The sequence below is a fragment of the Pogoniulus pusillus genome, chromosome 3 (assembly GCF_015220805.1).
Source record: "Pogoniulus pusillus isolate bPogPus1 chromosome 3, bPogPus1.pri, whole genome shotgun sequence".
NCBI lineage: Eukaryota > Metazoa > Chordata > Aves > Piciformes > Lybiidae > Pogoniulus > Pogoniulus pusillus.
In genome coordinates this window covers 19181527-19197486 of record NC_087266.1, presented here as the reverse complement: position 1 = coordinate 19197486, position 15960 = coordinate 19181527, and the positions used below count along the sequence as shown (strand labels likewise).

At 37.1% G+C, this 15960-nt stretch overlaps 1 protein-coding gene across 7 annotated transcripts in view; it reads right to left on the bottom strand.

Annotated features, from left to right (window-relative positions):
- ZMYM2 (zinc finger MYM-type containing 2) overlaps positions 1-15960 on the bottom strand; it is a 103585-nt gene that overhangs the window by 75855 nt on the left and 11770 nt on the right. For 5 of the 7 annotated variants that reach the window (XM_064171398.1, XM_064171439.1, XM_064171413.1 and 2 more), the window contains exons 3-4: positions 2365-2488; positions 243-1102 (exon numbers count right to left, since the gene is read on the bottom strand). In XM_064171398.1, the coding sequence (XP_064027468.1) occupies positions 243-1092 (850 nt within the window). In that variant the 5' untranslated portion in view covers positions 1093-1102; positions 2365-2488. The remainder of the gene's footprint in view (positions 1-242; positions 1103-2364; positions 2489-15960) is intronic. The other 2 variants (XM_064171450.1, XM_064171407.1) reach the window with 2 other exon arrangements.

Sequence of the window (15960 nt, the reverse complement as noted above, 5' to 3'; positions counted from 1 at the left end):
TTTCAAAATATCTGAAGGAATAACTAACTACTTAACCGGGATAGGTTACCTACCTAACACATTATATCATTGAGCAAATTTTATTCTAGAGTCAAAGATAAGGTTGTGACGAGGATGAAGGGAACCAAGCAAGATCTTCCACACAAACTAAACAACATAAGCAGTGCCACTGCCAAAAATATTTTAATCAACTATCCTATTTATTTTCCATTTAAAAATAAATATTCAGAGCTGTAGCTTACCAGGATTATGATGAGTCACAGATTCTCCATTTTGAAATACATCTCCAGCCACGTTCATTCTACCAGGATTGAAAGGTCCTACACCAGGCTTGGTCTGTGAAGTCAAAGATGGGGTGTATGTTTGCATGTTAACACCAAAATTACTTGACTGCAGTCCGTTAGATACATCTCCCAAGTTGGCATTCTGCAGTGATGTTACATGTGTAATCATTAAGTTCATGTCACGCCCTTCAGCATTTTCTAAATGACCATCACTCACAGAGCTCACAGCACCTCTTTCTAATGTAGTAACATTAGCAATCTGAATTTCAGAGTCTGGTTCTGTGGTTATACCACTATTACCTATTCCTGAATTTACCTTACTTCTCGAAAAACTGGAAGCTGAGAATTCCATATCGTTGGTTCTATTTTTACACTCTGGAAGCCTTCGTTCGTTAAAACCGGAAGCATTCTTCTCTTGTCCTTGATTTGTTTCAATGTCTTCTTCATCATCGATAATAATAGTTTCACTTATACTTCCCTTCTGAGAATTTAAGTCTTTTGGAGGAGGAAGCACTTTGCAGTCATTCCCTTGAAGTTCTTCAGTTTTGGATGATGTAAATGCAGTATTCCTTTGATCTGCTATCAGTGATGTAGAATTTTGTGGGGGTTGTACAGGTTCAATAAAAACTACATCATCATCATCTTCTATAGGTGTGCTCTGGAATTTACTAGGTCTAGAAACTAAAGAACTTGGAGGACCACCAAATGTATTTCCTACGTTTGCAAGACCTGCTGCCATGGTGGTATTCCCTAGAAGATCAGAAGTATGTTCAGACAGTTCTAATCCTCCCAGAGGACTTGTGTCCATTCCAAATCTGCTGTTTAAAGAAAAACATAAAGCAAGAAAAAAAACACACCCAACTTCAGAGTAAGATATAACTTCACAGTAATTGCTCTTAAAAATAACTACAGAATCAATAGTTTCAGCTTTTACTGCATTTATTCTTGACATCATGTAAAGTAAAAAGAAATTTTCTCAATTCTCTTTGAATGTTTTAACATCCATTCACTTACTAAGCCTATACTAGCAAGAAAAAATAAACCTGCCATCACCGACACTTTCTGAACAACAGCTGCATATTGTAGTTTAGCAAAAGATACATACACAGGAAACAGATTTTTTTGGTGGCATTTTTTAAATGATCCTGATTTCTCAGTCTCTTTCCCACCCATATCTCTATACAATCATCCTGTAACACTGCTTTTGTCATACTGCAAAGCAAGATCGAAAGTTAAGACACGTAGAAACAAAATTTGAACTTCTAGTGAATTTCACTCCCATTAGAAACGTTAAGAACTTAAGTATCAATATATTTACACAATGAAAGTTTGAAAAGCATAGTCATAGCAAAGAAAAGGAAAAAAAAAGACAGCATAATTTTCCATATTAATTATTACAAACTTTGACTGATTTTCCCCTAACCCCACACTGACAAAGCCCCCTTGGTAGCTCCAGTACTACTGGAACACAGAAGTAAGCAAAAGGCATACAGAACCACTGCACATTACAAGAACAGATCCATTACTGAGCAGTGGAAGGTGCACAGCAAACTATGATTTCAAGCCACCACCACAAGCAGCAAATTTGAGGTCCAACTTTATGTTACACTGCAGAATTCAACAATTATCTCTTATTTTTAACAGTAAGCAATGCTTCCTTCAGGGTACTTCCCAATAGTTATATTCCCTGGGGGGTTTCTGTTTGCTTTTAGTAATTGTTCAGTTTGGGGAGTTGTTTGAACTCATGGTAGAATTTAGAATTATAAGCAATATATTATAAAAGGCCACCTGAATATACTATTTCTATACCTGTAATTCTAAATTGATATGTAACTGGTGCTAAAGGATCTAGGACCTCTCTAAAAAACATCTGTACTACAAATCAGTAAGTTAAACTGATCTTGATAGACACAAAAAAACAGACAGAGCTACAAGGTAATTTGGGTATGTCTTGGGAGTATGCACCAATGAGTGACATCACAGAACTGCCAGAAGCAGCCTTTTGTGCCTTTTTTTTCAATAAATCCTTTAGAAAGAGGTAAATGGAAAAAGTAGAAATATCCTGATGATAAATACTTACCCATCCAGAAATCCACTGCAATCTGTTTACCTTAATAAGCTGCTCCAAGAACTTTTAGTTTCTTTTCTGTGGGGAACCTGCTCTTCTTGTATCAACTTGCTACCCTCGACAAAAGCAGTCTGTTCTGAAACAGGGTTAAAACAAACATTAGATGTCCAAAGCAGTTTCTTCACCTGAAATCTCTTGTACGTTAAAGTAATTCCAGATTTTCAAACCACAATTTTAGCATTATCATACCACAAAATGAGAGAATGTCAGTCTATAGAACCATTGCCATGAGTAAAGCATCAATAGTACTGCTTGCTTCAATTTTCCACTCTGTGACCACATTTCCAAAATCCTTTGTTTGATGCTTTATAGATAGATGGAAAAAATATAATCTTCAGTAGAGACAGACAGACATAACTGCAAACACTAGAATTAAGTAGATTTCCTTAATATTCTACAATTAAATGGTTCAAATTACAGAAAAGAAACCCCCAGCAGTTATATTTCTTAGCTTCATGTCAACCTCCCTGATGCTCCTACACTATGCTAACATTGGGATAAAGCAAAGGCAAAATTACAGAACATACATTATAAATCAAGCTTACAATGCAATATAAACCTTACACTGTTATTAATTCCCAAATTTTATATGTGCACTTCAGTGACACCTCACACAGGTTGAGGCATCCATAGCTTGGATTAACACATATGATCATTCACAAGAGACTGAAAACATTCGAATTTCAAGACTGCATTGATTCTTCAAGCTTTATTAACAGTCATTAGTTTTCCCACACTTGGCAGCATTTTTCAAAAAACAGAGTATCAACTGATCTACTGTTTGAGGACAGTCCTTAAATTCCCTAGACAGTAATGAGGCCCAAATTTTTTTTCTGCACAACATTATTCAAGCCCTCTTGCCCATTAACTGAGTAGGAGTGGGGGTGGGGTGACATGGGACAATCAAACAGCAAAGCTGTGAACCAGATTAATCCTAGAAGAGAGGCGACCACCTTTTAATTCCTTCATATGTTAGCCTGACAGCCAAATGCCCTTATGTAATGGCATTTGAAGTGCAATAAGGTAACATTCAATTGGAATGAAAAAGGTTTTCCTACAGGGAAGAAAAAAAATTGTTATCAATGCACCTGGTTTGTACCTCCCTGGAAATCAGTCAGATACACTGATGATTAATTTAATCCAATATTCTCTTTTACCTATCTTATTTTTCCTCTAGGGCTGAGTAATTCTAAGTTAGATTTCATCTTGCTGAAAAGAATTAACCCAGTTCACTGAGTCTTAGAGTTTTCCAGGTTTATTCAACATATTTTCTTTCTTGACTAGGACAAGAGCATCAGAAGCATATAAAGCTTTTAATCAAGTTTTCAATACACCTGAACAGATGGGAGAAAGGAAGAAATCCCAAGACTATAATTCAGGCCTGACTCAAACTTTTGCTATTCCTGTTTTTACAGATCCTTAGTAGAAAGACAGACTTGAGCTGTATTATGGCACATGCACATATGTGGCAATGGCAAGACTCAAACTGTCTTTTTGCCTAGATTATTTTTTCCATGAAAGCTCTTTAAAAAAGTTTTTTCATTACTTGTATTATTAGGTATGAATAATTAAATATTATGTGCTTAACTGTTAGTGCTTAGTCATAAATGAAATGTGTGTATTTCCTCACAAATGTCAGTTCCCACTTCTGCAACTCAGCAACAAAACTACCAAAGAAAAGGCTTTATCCAAAAATTTGCAAAATGTGGTAGCCTGTTTTCTAAAAACACCAGTACCAAGCAGAAACAAAAACAACATAGGCAGTGTCACCATCAGTTTTTCTAAATTAAAACCTAACAAAAAAAGGATGACCTACAGAGTGAAAAGAACAGGAAACTAGGAAAAACTTCACAACTGGCAACAGTAAAAGATGCTTAACATAAACAAAATTTCTAGAAATCTCTAAGATTGGACTGATTACTGGATGAACTGTTGAGACTTGAAAAAAACAATAAAACACAAACTTGTGAGACCTAGTCTGCAATAAATACATATTTGATAGTGCTGCAGAATGAGCTCAAGGTTTTGTGCTAGCACACAAGCGCTGCAAGTACTGCTGGATGGAAAACAGAGGCACTACCAATATACAACCGACCTTCCTGAACCAGGCTTTGTGTTCCCTCCTTTTAAAATAGGCTACATCAGTCTATGAAAGTCTTCATGCTGAAATAATTACAATCCCATAGCTTCTTTCAAAGCTTAATTGCTGGAAGAAATAAAAAAGTAAAATGCAAGCCCTTCTCTAGAAGTATAGCAAATACTTCAGCTTTTAAGACAGACAGCTAGGTAGATCCAGCCTTTAATTTATCATTCAACAATAAAGTTTTATATTTATTATGAATTGCAGAAATTGAGGTAGAGTATGTTTAACAAAAAGGAAAAAAAATCAATTCCGTTTGAGCAAAAGCAGAAAACAGAATTCAAAACCCTTTACTTAAGTACCATTAGTAACACTACCGATGAAGGTGATAGAAGAGTACAGTCGTGGTAAAGTACATTTGAAGCAAAGTCACAAAAATCGGAAGGAGTCACTGAAATCCAGCCAAAACTAACTTCCACTGACACAGTGCACTGGAAACACATCCAAAGTAAGAAGAGCACATTCAAGTGCTTCCACATAAAGGCTAAAAGCTTAAAAAGATAAAAACTCGAGACTAGTTTTGAGAGAATACATGACTGAGGCATCTTCAAAAATTAATAGATGAACCAGGTTCAGAAGACAGTATTATACTGTCTCAATAAGGAACAACAGATTGATTTATCCTACTGGATGAATACTATTTTGTGATAAGAAAACACAGTATCCTAACTATTTACCTCAACAAATAACATGCTGCATGAGAATTCCATACCCAAACTAAAAGAAACAAGTCTATTAATGGTATAACATAAATCACTTCCACAAGATCTGTGAGATAGGGGAAAAAAGAAAGAAAGACTGATAAGTCATAAGTGAAGACATCAACTACTTTTGTGCAGACTAGGGGAAGAGGGAAAACAAAACTCTCACCCAAACCAAAACAAAATGACAACAACAAAAAATGCCAAGCAAACCACAAAACCGAAACTCAATCTCTCGATTTAATGTCAAGCCACACATCGCTGAAGATACAGTTATCCAGACATCACATTATTGAAGTCCCAGGGGAATAAAAAGATATTTAAAAAAAATAACAACCCCCAAATAATTCAATACTTCAACTCCAAAAAGGAGAACAATGGAAGTGTGAGGAACTCAAACAAAAAGAAATTTAATGGAACAGCTAAAACAGAAAAGCTTCTTCCAAGCGTTAAATCGTTTCAAAATTCACCATAATAAATACAAAAACCTATCTAAAAGGCCTCCACAACTATTGTCAGCAAGTCTCCAGGCTACAAAGACACTGGAATTGTATGACAAGTAAGAAATCGAGCAAATGTATATCAAATTTCCCTTCTGCTGGGCATTGTTCAGGACTGGCTACAAAGCTATGTTAGAGCAAAAGTTTGCCCAACATGTCAATTCTTCCTAGTTTTACATACACTAACATTTTCCTAATGAGAACACAAGAAGCCTGAAGGAGTAGAAAACATAGATGATGTTCTTAGCATTAACGCTCAGTAAGGAAAAAAAAAACACCACAGTGAAAAGCACATCTAAGCTCTCTTCCTAGGAGTCAAGCCAGAGAAGAAAAAAACTATCAAGTGCTAACAGAAGAAGATTTTAGGTCACGACATTCTCAAGAATTTACAGGCTACTCCTATCTCCATCACTAAACAGACTGATATAAACTACAGCTGAATAAACAGACAAAAGAAAAAATAATATAAATGGAGAAATAATTAACATGGACTGTGGAAAAAAAAAGTAATGCCTCAGAGGACTACTGGAGAGCTCTTCTGAAAGTTTTACATACTTGTGACCAACCCTGATTAAACTGGTATACAGTACTTAAGACGTCCAAAAGACAGTCTAACGTGGTTCTCCCTGAAGACTGCAGCAGAAGTTATCTATGGTGAAGATTTGAGAAACCCAAAGGACTTGTAATTGGAAACTAAAACATGTGATTTCTGTTGTTACAACAAAGAGAAGTTACCAGAGGGGTTCCGAAATAAAATTATATAGTTCAACATACATAAATCAAACACAGTGATTTACAAAGTGACAGTTTCCTCATCACACAAAATTACGCACTGCAGCAGTTGGAAACAGAAACTGGTTATAGAGAGCTACAGAAGAATATCACAATGCTGAACGGTCATACAGTATGGTAGGCAAAATCACTAGTGACAAACCACAAAGTAATAAGCAGGCAGAAAACAGTTAACTGCACACAGCAATTATCCTAAAGTGGAAGTTTAAGATCCAGGTTGCAATTCTTTCACTCAATTCAAAGCTATTCATCCATCAGTGAACAAACAGTGTAAAAAGAAGAAGAATCATGAACAATGAAGAACACATTTGTCACCACACAAGAAAAAAAACATGGTTCATCAGCATCTTATCATAAGATTTTCAGGTCATTTCCTTGTCAAAGAAAGGGAAAGAGATGAGTTACATGACAGGAAAAGTCCTGCTGGAAAAGAAAGGCAACTCAAGAAAGATGATAAACTGGGAGGGGAAGGAAAAAAAAAGAGCTATGACCAGTGTCTCACAAAACACAAACAAAAAGGCATCTAGTGACATCATTTAGTAGCTTTAATAACCAATTGTGCAGGAAAACATTTTCTTCTCTGTAATTCTGAGCCATGGCTGTAAAGTATAAATGCACTGATGACTGTTAAAACACAGTCGTTCGAAGCCAACTCTACCTAAGTTCTTAGCCAGCCATCTGTTGAAAACTAAAATCCAGATGCAGAATTATTCATAATTGCCAAGTTTCTATTCCTTGACATGACTCTTGCAAATAGGTTATTGAACTGTCTACTGACCTAGTATAGCAGTGTCATGGAAGGGAGCAAAGCTCTGGCAAAGGTCTCATTTGTACACCCGATTGTGGCTCACACGGGTACCTTCTATCGAAAGAGTCAAAACAGTATTTTCTATCTGCTTGCAATGACGTGGCTGCTGTACCAGCAGACGTACAGGCCTTGGTAGAATCTCGCCCTCGGAGAAACAAAAGACATAAACATGGCTATGTTTTGGAAAAAAGGTTTGAATTCTCAGACATGGTGACCACTCGACAAACATCTGCTGGGGGCTGTCCCCTGGGTGGTTCCATAAGTTGTTTTTGGTGAGAATTAGCCAATTGTATAAGTTGATTATAACTTTGTACCAATCTGTAAAGCTAACGTAAGTCTGCCTGAGTTGGCTGAACACACCGCTTCTGAAATAATATAAAAATGCCGCATTAGCCCTAGCCCTTCTAGCCCCTCACTCTCTACCCTGCTCTACTTGCACCTCTTTTGCTCGATACCCTGATCGCTGATCACACACGCACACACGCGCGGCATTCGCATCGCAACCAACCAGCTCAAGACGGCACCGTTCCAGACAAGGGCCCGATCCTTATGAACCCCGGGAGTCAGCATTCAGCTCGACCGGACCCGCGGAGCCTCGGACAATGCGCCTTAAAATTCATAAAGACTTTGAAACTTTTCTGAACTGCATTTGGGACAGTGAGTAATTGATAAACTTCTATTTGAAACTGAATAATCTCTCAAGACTTCAATGAACTCTCTCATATCATAGACTCTCTTCATTTTAGTCATTCTGTATATTAAATCACAACTACGAATCAAGAATCTACGTGGGATAATTACAAATAAGTTTGGGGAAGGGGATTTCTAGTGCTTATAGTAATAAATCATTTGAACTTTTTATAAAAATCGGCCTCGAATATCATTCCCCCAAACCCCCCCCCCCAAACAAACTTTTTCGTCCGTGACAAGCAGTTAATCTACTCTAGTAGAGAAATAGTAGTATTCTTGCATGCAGATGAAACATCACTAGCTTCACAGAAGCTTTATCCGCTTACCCAAAATCTGAATTTTGGTCTATGACTGCCAAGATGACTTTAGCTAATCTGAACACATCTTGGTGTTCTGTCAGACTATATAGATCATTTCTTGACCCCATTTCTTTGACCACAACATCATTTAATTCCTTACTTGGCTGTTTTCAGAAGTTCTTATAGTTTCTTATTACAGAAATTCAATTTTTATCACACAACTTTTTCTAAGCTCGATGATCAAAAACTTAAGTCTACTATGAAGACTGTATGCAGCTATTAAGAAATTCTCTAGCTTAACAGAACACTGTAACAACTCGGTACAATGCAGAAACATTCACTCTCTACACAACCAGATACAAACTACATACCATGGCTGTCTTGAGGTATGAACCATCAACTGAATTCCACTGGGTGACTGTTACAGCTCACCCCAAAAGTAAACCACTCCAACTAAAGGTGATTTAAGTAGCTACTTTAAATTGCAACTGAGGTGGTCTAGTAACACAACTATAGCCACTCTAGGGCTTAAAAGTGCTAGAAAAGCAAAAGTAATAAAACATCTTTAAAGGGCTGCAATTTAATCCAGTTCTAAGCTAAAACTGAATGCCACTATTGCAGTTCAGTCTCACTTTGGACACTGAAAACATATACAGCATACAGACTCCTTTTTAAGTAGAACTTCATGTTAGAAAAAAAGAGTTGGTAGGGCCCTTCTAGGCCATCAGATATAAAATCTTAGCTACCCACACAATAAAAACATTTTTGTAAAACACTGTTACTACAGACATTCAGCATTTTTCATTGGGTGGGGTGATAGGTTTTGTAGTGTTTGGGGGTTTTCTTTGCTTCGAGTTTTCCTACTCCCTGTATTCTTCCTGAGGGGTATCTAGTCATCAACCCTAGTATTTTGTACTTAGGTATGTGGTAGCTCTCATTTACTAGCAACTTCTTTTAACAACTTCTAAAGGTCCACAAACTCAATGTGGTATCACATGGCACAGTTGCATCTGCAAACACACATCATAATCAAACAAGTTTATCCAGTTGACTCGGACTTTCCTGATGAAGTCCTCTCCTGATGGATCAAGTCCCAAAGACAAAAATCTGTGCAAGACTAACAGCTGCGCCTGAACAAAATATGAGTCGTACCACAGCTTTGCTGTAGAGACTGTTTTAGTAGACCAGACAGTAGTGATAAGCCAATAGCCACAGACTAAACTACATTACCCTAATTGTGTAAAACACTCCAAAATGCACGTGCTAACTGACAACATAACAGTGACAGGCTGAATATTTTAATACATGTATACCCATAGGTCACAATCAGTAGCTTACCTGAAACTAAGACTTGAAGAAAACAAATAACCACTATGTTAAGTAACAGGACTATTTCATCAGTCTCTGCAGACAAACCATGATACTAAGTTCAACATAAATACTTGCAAGCACTTGACTCTAGGTAAGTAGTCACAACACCAAAATAAAACAAATGTCTTATAAAAAATACAAGTGAATTATAAATATTAACCAATATTGAAGCTGCTTCAAGTTTTATTATCTTCCAGATTTTCAAAGGAATTGTATAGATTGAAGAAACTAGCTTACTAAAAGTCATTATATAACACCCAAAATGTGTCTTGTCACACATTTCAGGAAATTTAAGAGAACAGCATACATATACAAAGACCTGTAATCCAGCAAAGACAGCAACTAAGAACACTAAAGATGCAAGATCTATACAGTGAAAGAAATACTTTGAAGCACCTGAGTGGGTAAGTTTGGGTTTTATTCAAATGACAAACTACACACAAACTAAAACTTACTGAAAACAGGCAATCTTTGGTATCTCCTGAGCATTTCAACTGTACTACATCCACCAGTGTTTCATGTCAGTTCTAACATATGGTTTCCAATTGATACTTCCAGGAGCATCTGAATATCTTCACTCAAGACACCATCTTTTGCTTGGGTCAACCTGCTCAACATTGCTAAGAATTGCTCCCCTTTATGCATGAAAACAATAAAAATTCAGGGTCAATCTCAAATTTTATTCTATTCAGAATAAATCTTGAATGCAAGGGTATCCACATCTAATAACCTATTGCTTTCAAGACTACTCATAGATGAATAAGCAGCACTTTGCATAGCAATTGAAAGCAAATTAAAATCACGTTGATTAATAAGTATAGGTTTTAGCGCAGCCATACCAACATGCCCGTACCCCTTATATACACACTTTCAACGTATCTCGTGGCTGTTTAATCATGAAAAGGTACTGAAGCCATTATGTGTGATGTGTAAATTTTATCTCTCTACTACTCAAGCAGCAACATGCTGCTTCAGGATATCCTTCACTATAAATGGACTAAGAAGGTGAAACAAGACTGCTGGTTTGAGGCTAACTGGAATATTCTAATTAGAGAAATTAGATCTTTGGTTGTAAAAGAGTAATGGTCCATATTGTTCATTGATTTGCTAAAAGGGATAAAAAGCCAAAATGTAAATTAATTATCTCTCTTTTGCCTTCTTTGCTCCTTAGCACTGGATCTATTCACTACTTTCTAATCCTTCCACTAACTCCAGCTAACTTTTCCAGCTAACAAAGCTTTGCTGATTGTTTGTGAAAGAGGAAAGGGGGGGGGGGAGGGGCGAGTGGGTACGGGTGGCTTTAAGCCCCTTCTGGGCAGTTTCTTTGTCCGGAAGGGAATTTAGATTTTCTGCATTATTTCTAATTTGTACACAATTGTAAACACTTGTAAATACATTGTGTATACGCTTGCAAAATTAGCTTTGCTGTAAATATAGCTTTATCTTACTTCCAAGCCATCTGAGCTGGTCTGGTAAACTTCCTTAACCCATCACAAAGACAAAGACCCAAGTAACCCACAGAACAACTTACATCTAAATGCTTATCTCTTATATCCAAATGCATATCTATTTCCAGGAAAGTAGGTAACACTAGACCACAGCAACAGACTTGAAAGATGACCTAAGTGGAACGAGAGCAGCACAGCAACAGCAGAGAAACAGTATGCTCAAGATACTAAAATAGGATAAGGGTAAGTAAAATCCTGAAAAATTTAAAGAAATGGTAGAAAGTGGCTTTAATATATCCAAACTGTCATTTTATGTATCTTAACTGAAAAAACTACACACTTTGAAAAAAATACATACTAAATGATTAGATCAGAAGCAGACCTGAGAACAGTGGGCAATTGCTGACAGCCCACTGGTGTCAGTGGGTTGCAGCACGTATTTCTAAATCATAGAATTCAAGACTATGAAGTCAATAGTTTTTGCTAGCATTTGAGATATGAAACTGACATAGCAATACACAAAACATCTAATCTTTTTTAAACGGTATTTAATTATTAATGGTTCTATAATGGTTCAAAGTAATCTATCACAGATTTATTAAAGTAAATTATATAAATTTAGTATAGACATTAATTATGATAAAAGGCTCTGTAAAGTAAGGAAACATTCTATCTTTCTGTCTTGAATAAGAGAAGCATAGTTATAATGGCTACACCTGTATCATCATTATAGTGACTAAACTGATTTGTAAGCACCTAATATAGACTAGTACGCAACCTTCTTAATTTGTAAAGCTACCAAAAATTGAAGGTAGAGCAAATCATGCATAAACCACACAAATCTGAAAAAAAAAGTCAGAGACAGGAACAAGGAAGAGACCACAGGTGCAAGAGGAAGAGACCTACTTGATCTCTTGACTTACACATCATGTAGAACTACATCTTCAGAAAGAGACTTCTTTAACTACAGTAATGCTTATTCTGTTAAGAAGTTAACTAGTCCTGCAAAATACACATTTTAATCACATGTCAGTATATTTAATGTCAAGAAGTAGTTTTTCAACTATGTTTCATGCATTTGCATTTTATTAACAGTTTTACCCCAATAACACAAATTCTTTTTTTTTTTTTAATGGTGGAGGGATGGTAAAGAAATAGCTCAAATCAGCTATGTAAAGCACTGTACACCAATAGAGAGCACTTTCTTGGTCACTAAATGATACCAGACTTAGCTGAAACTCTGCAAGTTTAATGTAACAGCTGACATTCAAAGAGATCTCTGGATAATACCTTATCAAATCCACCTCAGCTCCAAGCAGTGATGAATTAGAAAGGAGATCCATCTTTGAAGTTAAGTCAGGTGCTAGGGTCATATCCAATAGAATTTTGAGTACCTATAAGAATACATATTTCCCGGCCTCTCTGGACACCCTTTCCCAGTATATGCTTATCTCAACTATACAATATATCCCTTGTTGCAACTTATGCCCATTTGCTGCCACCCTATCAATGTGCATCTCTGAGAAGAGCTTAATTGTGAATAAGGACATTAAATTCACTAATTGTGAATAAGGACATTAAATTTTACTCCTATTATCTGGTTGCTTTGTTTGGTTTGTTTTGATTTTAAACTGGCATGCAGTCTAATTTGTGAAAGTACAGGCCATGGAACAAGTAACTGCATGGATAACTGGTAACTGCCAAGTCTGATAGCACACCCAGTTTGTTAGGGCTTCATTGCAGTTTGTTGTTTGGAGTTTTTTAAGTAATTGCATAATTGCCTAGATTGAAAAAAAAACTTTAAGATAAAGTCCTATCATTAGCCTAACACTAACAAGTCCCTGACTAAACCATATCCCTAAGCACTACATTCACACAACTCATACCTCCAGGAATGGGGACTCCAGCACCTCCACGGGCAAGCCATTTCAATGCCTGAAAACCCTTTCAGTGAAGAAAATCTTCCTAATATCCAAACAAGTCCCTCTGGCACAACTTGAGGCCATTTTGCCTTATTCCATCACTTACTAGTTGGCTGAACAGACCAAGCCCTACATCTATACAACCTCCTTTCAGATGACTGTAAAGAGCAATAAGGTCACCCCTTGACCGCCTTTTCTCCAAACAAAACAAACCCTGCTCTCTCAAGCACTCCTCTTAAGACTTGTTCTTGAGGCCCTCCACCAGCTTTGCTGCCCTTCTTTGGGCACACTCCAGCACCTCAAGGTCCTTCTTGTCACACAGGGCCCAAAACTGAATACAGTATTCAAGATGCAGCCTCACCAACGCCACATATAGGAGTAAGATCACATCCCTAGTCGTGCTGGTTTAATACTTCTAAAATCCTTTCCTTTTACTTTTGCATGTAATTAAAGCAAAAGCTGTCATGCTATAGTTCACAAGTGTCTGTAGACAGAACATCTTCCTTTTATTTAACAATAATATACATCAACTAGTAGTCTCTGACAGATTATGCAAAGTTAATAATCTGTATTAATTTTGATATCCAGGTGAAGCTTGTTAATAACTTCGAAAACTGTTTATTAACATTAAAACTCACCAGAAAACTTAATTCACGTGTTTAAAAAAACCACACGGTTTGGAAATTTAAACACGCAGGCAACAGGCAAAGCTAGAACACTTATTTCTTAAAGTGGCAAATGCAAACATTATACGGGAAGAGAAGATTCTTGTGGTTATAATTACACCATTTATCCACTAGATAGACACAGGAAGCTCCTTTCTGCTTACAGCAGAAAGCAATCAATAAATTAGAAGAGGCTGTAATTACTTACTCACAAAATAGTATCAGACAGTACCCAAACTGTTAGAAGCTTTGGAGTTTCCCAGGCTCTTTTCTCAGGAACCTGGGAGTCTATAGCATAGTCACTGACCTGGTTCCTCTTGATTCCCAATTCAGCAGAAGCCTTGCAGAAGAGGCAGGCAGGATGCAATAGGCGCAGCAGCACCAGGCACAAATAGAACGAGAAAGCACAGCAGAGCACCCTGTGTTTACCTGCGTATTTATCAATGTGAGCTGAGACTAATGGGCCTTTGGACACAGCATAGCCAATCAGAATGGCAGTTAGCCAAGCCTGACCACATCAGGTTAAACCATAGGCTTGCTTTACCCAAATCTGGGAAAAAGCATACGCCTTGCACAAGGCAGGCACAAGCTAAGTGTGTGTATCTTGTTTATCATAGGCTGTAAAACAAGTCAGGGCAGGCCACAGTTCTTAGACTCAGTGGCTCCAGGTTCCTTTGTCTTGTTTCCCATGGTTGCTTCTCCCCAAAACAGAAGGAGGGACAGCAGAAAAACATGCCTGGGCAAGCCAGAACATGTATAAGGCTATTTTGGGCCTATCAGGCCTACCACGACATAGTCTCAACCACATTTTCATCCCTGGTAAGTACTCAAATGTTAGTTAACAATATTGTATTTTTGGCCCAGGAAGGACAAATTTCTTCAACACAATTGATTGCCATTCAAAACATCTAGTAATTCAGAAGAATGAAAAAAATCAAATTTAAGTATGTATGTGAATACCATGCTACATATAGGATGGAAACCCACACAGACTATGACCAAGTAAACAGCCAATGAAGCTACCAGTATAACAAAGGAAAAAAAATCTTAGCATTATAAACATAATTAGGTGAAAAATGAAGGTAAAGAAATAAAGCAATTACAAAAAAAATCCAGTTCCGTGCTGAGGTAAGGCTATGAGGAAATGGGATCCAAGGCAAGAATGGATATGGTCAGCAAGGAAAGTATGATAGGCTTTCACAGCTGCACTCACTGGCTGGCTGCAAGTTACATTATGCAACCAAGACTCCAGTTTATCAAACCATCTTTTAAAAGTAAAAGGTAGTTTTAAACAGTAAGCTTCATACGGTATTTGTGAAGGCTGCAGTTCCACAACAATAAACTACATCCAGTCTAGGGCAGGACTACTGTGGTTCTGAATTCCTACTACTCTCTCCCACTCCCTCCCGCACAACTTTCTTCCTTTTTCTCTAGCTGCTTACAGCTCCTAACAGTCAGTCCACCACAAGAGCTAACACGCTAGGAAGCTGAACTACAAAAACAGAGCAAATACCCCACATCTACACAGCTACTCTGCAAATTTCACTGAGTTGATTTGTAACTGTCAAAAAAGAACCAGAAAAGGCCAATGCTGGTACAAAGGAGACAACTCTAACTTAGGCTGGTTTAAACAGCCGTACAGCTGTTCCTGGTTGAATTTAACCCCACAAAACAGTATTTGTTCTAAGTCAATATTTTGTCTTTTAAGTTTAAATCTGCAAATGAAATAATGACCTGAAGAATATAAAGTGTACTCCAAGTCCTAAGTAAGGCCCCAAAAGAAAAAAACAAAACAATCAAAACAACCACAACTAAAACTATTTCACTTCTCTAGTGGGGAGCTTTTCAAAATCTCCTTTTATTTTTGCCTGAGAAGAAAAGTGATGCTTTGGAGAACTGCTCCAACACTTAGTTAACCAAACCAAATCCTATCTGTTTACAGGCTGCTCAGTAGTCCCTATCTGAATTTGTATTGTTTAGGCAATACTCAGCACTTGGAAACTAAGCCTTTAATACTGGGAGGTGGGGGGAGCAGTAGGGTGGGAAAAGCATCCTGTTATCTAATATGTTATTTGGCATACTGAGTTTTTCTCAAGTCTGTTAATAGAAAGCATGTTTTCCACTCCTGAAGTCATTCTTGTTGGTTTTCACCAAACTCCCCAATTCTTTTTAATTATTAAAAAAATACTGAACTCAGTTCAGATCATAACTG